The sequence below is a fragment of the Myotis brandtii genome, unplaced genomic scaffold, assembly GCF_000412655.1.
Source record: "Myotis brandtii unplaced genomic scaffold, ASM41265v1 scaffold802, whole genome shotgun sequence".
Lineage (NCBI taxonomy): Eukaryota > Metazoa > Chordata > Mammalia > Chiroptera > Vespertilionidae > Myotis > Myotis brandtii.
Window position 1 is genome coordinate 417,340 of NW_005371230.1, and position 6,939 is coordinate 424,278.

The window sequence follows — 6,939 nt, forward strand, 5'->3', positions numbered from 1 at the left end:
AGGGCTGTTTTCAGGCTGGCGGGTGACTGAAGCTCCCAACCGCTCCTTTTTTTCTTTTTTTTTTTATTCTGGGCCAGCTTTAGCTCTGGCTCCAGCTCTGAGGCCTCTGCTGCTGAAAGCAGGTATCTGGTTTGTTTGCGTTCTATAATCGAAACACTGTATCATCTCCAGCTCTGAGATCCTGGCCGGCTGAAAGCAGGTTTCTGGGGTTTTGTTTAGGTTCTATATTTGTTACAGTGTTTCAAACTGCAAGCTCAGAGGCCGGCAAGGCAGGCGGGGAACGTTGGAGTCCTCCATCACTGAAGCAAGCAAGCCTCCTGTTAGCTTCGAGCTGCCTGGCTGCCGGCCGCCATCTTGGCTGGCAGTTAATTTGCATATCGCCCTGATTAGCCAATGGGAAGGGTAGCGGTCATATGCTAATTACCATGTTTCTCTTTTATTAGATAGGATACATTTATGTGAGATCAAAAATAGAAATATTGGTATTTGGAATGTTTGCATTTATCCAATATTTTATTATAAAAATTTTAAAACATGAAAATAAGTTGAAAGAATAGTACTGTAGATGGCAATGTATCCACCCAAAGTCTACAATTAACATTTTGATGTATTTGCTTAATCACATGTTTGTCGCTCGCTCTGTCCCTCTATTCATCCATCAGTCTTTTATTTAATACATTTTCAGTAGGTTGCAGATTTCATCACCCTTAGAACTACAGCGTGCTAATCATGAACTGAATTCAGTGTTTCCTTTGCTTATGGCTCTTCTTTTTTGGCATTTGGAACCTGAAGATGGCAGCTTGTTTACTTTTATAATGACTGTGCTTTCTTCTAAATGGTCACATAAGACAGGTTTCGGGCAATGAAGCTTTCTTGGCAAATAGTGCACCAGTTTGGATAACATAGTTCTGTTGGTGGCCATAATGGCACCAGGTGTTGGGTCTGTGGGGTCAGACCGGACCTGGGTTCAGCAACCTCTGTACTTGAGTTCCAGGAAAAATTTCAGGGCCACGACTAAATACCAAAGAGAACATTTATTTAGAAAATCACAGAGGAGGAAGAAATGAGTCAGGAAACAAGTTACAGAGGCAAAAGAAGGGCCCTGGAGCTAGGAGAGAGGAAGGGGAGGGCAAAGGGCCTGAGGGGTGGGGAGGAGACAGGAGGGGGGAGCAGGTGTGGATGTACTTACTCCCTCCTACAGCTTTTAAGGGTGGGATTTCAGGGGCGGTCCCAGGGGAGGGTCTCATAGAATATTCATCAGCTTTTCAGGTGTGTCCTTTCAGGGTCTCTACTGATTGCTGGCCAGGCAGGGGGCGTAGTCCAGTGCCGCTGGTCCTGGAGTCAACAGCAGTCCTGGGCGGGTTTTGCTGCTTTTCTGGGCGTGGAGCTGAAGTACAACTGAGGCCTAGACGTTATCTCTAGGGAGGAAAGGCCAGGGGGTCCAAACCGCAGGACCAGGATCTGCTGGGGGAGGAGAGGTCACCCTGGGGGTGAGGTCCTTGATTTTCCGGTTTTGCCCGTTGCTAGGCACCCGGGCTTTCTGCCCTGGTGAGTTTCTGTCCTTGGCTGACCGACCTTTCTCTGTCTAACTGCCTACCACAGTTCCCAATAAACTGAAAGCTACATTGCATATCACTACTGCTTATTTGACTTAATATCAATTTTTGAAGAATTAGGGATCTCAAGAAGTTGTGTAAGAATTTTGAGTAGATGAGTAAGAATTTAGATCTGATGAAGATTATTTTGGAAAAAAAAGGAGGGAATTCTCATTGATTTAGTTCTTAGTTGGCTTTAGTTTGAATGTTAGTATTCCTGTGTTTAGTCAGCGATCTGCTATGTATGTAACTTAAAATGAAAAGAAGATGAAAAACTGTTGAAAGCTGCGCTGGACAGAAACTCACTGAGGCCTGCGCACACCCTTGTGATTTTTATTAATCTAGGTGTGCTCACTCAAGCGGTTCAATTTCCATAGGAAAAGAATATACAGAGTTCATTTTAAAAATTAATAGAGATTAGCCCTCGCTGGTTTGGCTCAGTGGATAGAGCATTGGCCTGTGGACTGGACGGTCCCGGGTTCGATTCCAGTCAAGGGCACATGCTCGGGTTGCGGGCTCAATCCCCAGTAGGGTACGTGCAGGCAGCCAATCGACGATTCTCTCTCATCATGATGTTTCTATCTCTATCTCCCTCTCCCTTCCTCTCCGAAATCAATAAAAATATATTTAAAAAATAAATAAATAAAAATTAATAGAGATTAACGTTGTTACAGAAACTGCTTCATGCAGTAAACTGACCAATGTCACAGTGAACCCTTGGTGGGAGCAGCTGCTGGGATGCGCAGCGCCTCCTAAATGAACCCATCCTTCTTTTCGTTGTTAATCCTCACCTGAGGATATTTTTCCATTGATTTTTTTAGAGAGAGTGAAAGGCAGAGGGAGCGACAGAGAGAGAGAGAAGTACCGATGTGAGAGAGACACATCGATTGGTGGCCCCCTGCATGCACCCTGACCCAGGCTGCGGATCGAAGTATATGCCCTTCACTGGAATCGAACCTAAGCCCCTTCAGTCTGTGGGCCGACACTCTAACTACTGAGCCAAACCAGCTAAGGCGAATCTGTCCTTTGTAACCTTCACGTCCATTCTGGAGCGGCCTTAAATCTTCCATCCAGGCCTGTTTGATAATCAGAAGTTCCCAAGTCTTTTCTCCACTCCTCATGGGGAGTACGGTACTTGGGCTTCTGAAATGGCTGGCATTGAAATCTGCACACTGACTCTCTCTGGATGAAGGTGTTCGCTAGGCAGATTGGGTGAGCAGGTACCTTGCTGTGCTCTGGTTTGGGGACCGGGCTGAGCATCTACAGCTAGTTCTTTGCTGACGGTCAGGAGCTGGATTTTGTGGAAGGTCAGAATAGGAAGTAGGGGCCAGGAAATCTATCATAAAACACTCTGATTCCTGTCTTTTGAGTAAATCCTATTGCAAAGGCCATCTTAATACCATTTACAGAGTCTTGTGTAAGAGAGATGTCTGGACAGTGGCTTCTTGGAGCCGTGGGTATGTCTTTTGGTTCAGGTTGACTTAAGTTGCCGTAGTTGACGTAATAGGAAATGTATGCTGTCTGAGCAGCCGCCAGGGAGTCCCACAGCGAAGTCAGGTGGAGGGACTTGATGCAACCTTCTTCTTTACATGGAGAAGAGTGTCCGTTTAAGATGTTTTTCTCTTTTCTATAGGACCTGGGAAGAGCCAACAGGAAGAAGCCCAAGGTAAGACTGTCAGGCCTGCCCAGTCCCCTGGCATTCCCACTATCTAGTCTCCTCGGAGACGAGCAGGAATGGTAGGTGACGGGTTATGGCTCACAGTTGTCTGTTCTGACTCATGCCGTGTTCTTCTTCTTCTTTAATGTGCTGCAGCCTCCAGCACCTGAAGATCTTGCAGTCATTTGTTTCACAAGTGGAACCACTGGTAAGTTTTGCAATGGACTTGCTTCTGAGTGGTACCTGCCAGTGTGTACTCCTGCCCCCTTTTGAGGACGAGTTACTTCGGTGGACCGAAGGCAGAAGAGACAGAAGTAGTTCAGACACTGTCTTCTTGTCCCTCTGTGAGACATTCTCAGAATCTGAGTGTCATATATTTCCTCAACCATTTATTGAAGGTGATACTTCATCCATCGTCCTGAGACAAACTGTATCGGTGATTTACAGAAATACAAACAAACTCCTGGTTTTTCTTCTCTTATTGCCACACACCCTCCAAAATTTGCCCATAGCAGTAAAGGTTGTTTACGATACTAAGTTTCGTTGAAAGGATTGCAGATCGCTCAGGAATTGATGTGACTCAGCATTTGGCTTTCCTGGATGTACCTGACTCTCAGGCCCCTGAGGCCCTAGCTCTGGAGTGTTCTCTGTGTCTGTCGTTTTCTGGATGGAGTTTCTGTCCTCTGACTTTGTTTGCTCACGTTGTTCCTCAGGCAACCCCAAAGGAGCAATGATCACTCATCGGAACATAGTGAGCGACGCCTCGGGGTTTGTGAAAGTGACAGAGGTAAACTTTTGGGATGTTGCCATCTTTCTTCGTGTTCATTGGTTGGCATTAGGCCTCGAGAATGAAAGTGGTAAAGGCAGGGGAGAAATGACTCTCTTGTGCTTTTATCTCCTGTCCCAGTGGGGGAAAATAACTTCCTTAAGTTGGCAATGAAACATTAGATGCTGCTGAAGGTTTTGAGTTACTATTACTTTTATGGTCGGTTTGACTTCCATTTTATCAGAAGGACTAAAGCCTCAAACTTCAGTTGCTATCCAAGTGTCTTAGTCTGCGTGGGCTGCCATAACAAAATAGCCCAGACTCAGCAGCTGAAACAGCAGCATTCTGGACGCTAGAAGTCCATGATCAAGGTGCAGTGAATTCGGGTTCTGGTGAGGGCTCTCTTCCTGGCTTGTAGACAGCCGCCTTCTCCCTCTGCCTCGCATGACCTTTCCTCTTGTGCACAAGGAGGATGAGAGAGTTCTCTGATGTCTCCTCTTCTTACAAGGACATCGTTCCTTTTGGATCAGGGCCCCACTCTTATGACCTCATTCAGCCTTAATTACCTCCCAGTGGCCCTATCTCCAAATATGGCCACATTGGGTTAGGCCTTCGGCATATGAGTTTGGAGGGAGCTGGGGGGGGAGAAGCCACCATGCAGTCCATAACACCAAGGGTATATTTCAAACGTGCCCTTTAGAAGTTGCTATTGAACAGCGTGACGCCTCTGTCTCAGACCCTCGGCACGGTTTGCGCAATGTGCGCGCTCGGTCTCTGTGGGTTCTGTCTGTGGCAGGAGCCTGCACTCTTGGGTTGGGAGAATGGGCATCTCTGCTGGTGCAGAAGGTCGATCTCACTGCCACTTACACCCACACCCTCTTAGTCCGCAACCCCTCTCTTGGTATATACTTTCTAAACAGGAGCCAACCCTCACTACCTTACCAAAGCTCACTTCTCACTTTCTAATGGGCCTTCAAAGAAAGCTTCAAGTGCATCAGTGGCTCATGAGACAAATGGTTATAGAACTTTGTTTAAAGTACTGTATTATTGGGGCATTCGCAATGTCGTAAAAACTTCTGATCATACGAATGCAGACAATGTGTTGCACTAAATCGGAAAATTGAAAACTGAGTCTGATTTCTGATCGTCTAGCACTTGCCCACAGAGAAGTACTAGTTTGGATGCAGGTCATCCTTGCATGAAATTACTCTCAGGTTGGGCATGTCCAGGCTACATCACGTGCTCTGGGACTCCTGTGCTTGCTCAGGACTGGCTAACGACACGAGCACTCCATGCAAACCCTCGCTGTGCCGGCCACGGGGAGCCGGGCCTGGAAGCCAGATGTCCGGACTCAGTCCAGATACAAACCTATCACCACCCGCGCGTCAGGGCAAAGCAAATCCCTGGCGCCAGCCCAGAGCTTGCATTAAACAAACCGGGTTGTATTTCACGGGTGAGGGGGGCTTTATGGTAAAGCTGTTGATCAAACTGAAATACTCCAGATGCACTTGTGCTGTAGATAAAAGGAGCTTGGAAATCCAGTTTCTCCTACCTTCTCTCCCGCTTCCCCTGTACAGCATAACATGCTGTCTTACATTGGACTGGATCTCATATTTCCACAACATAACACGCTGCCTATGTTGTGCTGGATCTTACCCTGAGGTGGAATTGAGCTTGCTGGGTTCTAGGGTACTGTAATTTTGAAATAATTAATGATTAGAGCACACGATCCCCTCGCATCCCAATTTGGGCAAAACATTTCTTATTTTGGCTAAAGTCCTGAGTGCATTCACTTTGTCTTTAGAAATGACCCCCACCCTATCTGAGTAACTGAAGTATTGCTTTTCACTTCACTCCTTAGTGAGAAATACGTGCAGAGCGTAAGCAAAAGCCTTTTCTCCCGAGTGTCGAGGGGTCGTGTGCTCTAAGTGACGTGGGAAATTGCTGGAATCTTAATGCCTCTCTGCCTGCTGGTGTCTTTGCTTACAGAACATTGTCAATCCCACCCCAGATGATACTCTCATCTCTTTCTTGCCTCTTGCCCATATGTTTGAGAGAGTTGTCGAGGTAAGGCACTGAGTTTTGTTTTCCTTGCTTGCTTGTTTGTTTGTGTTCTAAGTTGTTGTGTTTTACAGAAGGTACTTGGCCTGAATGCCAGTGACACACACATTTCGTTTTTACCACTTGCACACATGTATGAGCAGCTCATGCAGGTAAGTCTGACCTCACACCGCCATCCGTACTTAGTTCTTGCCGAGCCCCGTTTTAGAAATGGTGCGAATTATTTAAAGGAGTACAATTTTTTTTTCTGAGTCTGAATACTTGAACTTGAATCATTCATTTTAAAATTAGAAGCTCAGACTTTTGAAGGATATGAATGTGGACATGATTCCAGAAAGATTGACTATAAAAGTCGAATTTTTATGAATACCATTCTGTAAAGGCTTCTGCTCTGTGAGAAGTCTCGGTTTTTTTATTGTGCTTGTTCATAAATGCACAAGTTGGCTTAAGACTAATTTTTTGTCACCAAAATTCTAAGTGACCTTGGAAAAAAGCAGGATGATCTTGACCTTTGCCTGGGCTCCCAGGGCACAACTGTGTGACTAGTTTAAAAACTGGCCAAGAGCCACCTTTTTTCCTTCTTGGATAGTTCTGGATTGTATTCTTTTTTTTTTTAATGTTTTTTTTTTTTAAATCTCTATTGTTGAAAGTATTACATGTGTTCCCTTTTCCCCCCATTGACCTCTCCCCGCCTGCTCCTCTGGGTTGTCTTATAGGAGAAATGAGCAGCATTCCTTTATTTAGCAAGTATTTATTGAGCAGCACCCATGGCCTCACCCTGTGCGAGGTGTTGGTGGCAGAGCTGCTTACCAATGGCTCCGCCCTTTGATTGCCTGTGCCCGGTGGGATTTCCTCACCCC

At 46.0% G+C, this 6,939-nt stretch overlaps 1 protein-coding gene across 7 annotated transcripts in view; it reads left to right on the forward strand.

Annotated features, from left to right (window-relative positions):
- ACSL1 (acyl-CoA synthetase long-chain family member 1) overlaps positions 1–6,939 on the forward strand; it is a 46,754-nt gene that overhangs the window by 27,932 nt on the left and 11,883 nt on the right. For 4 of the 7 annotated variants that reach the window (XM_014531408.1, XM_014531407.1, XM_005883850.2 and 1 more), the window contains 5 exons: positions 3,229–3,261; positions 3,409–3,460; positions 3,966–4,039; positions 6,008–6,085; positions 6,154–6,231. In XM_014531408.1, the coding sequence (XP_014386894.1) occupies positions 3,229–3,261; positions 3,409–3,460; positions 3,966–4,039; positions 6,008–6,085; positions 6,154–6,231 (315 nt within the window). The remainder of the gene's footprint in view (positions 1–3,228; positions 3,262–3,408; positions 3,461–3,965; positions 4,040–6,007; positions 6,086–6,153; positions 6,232–6,939) is intronic. The other 3 variants (XM_014531405.1, XM_014531404.1, XM_014531406.1) reach the window with 3 other exon arrangements.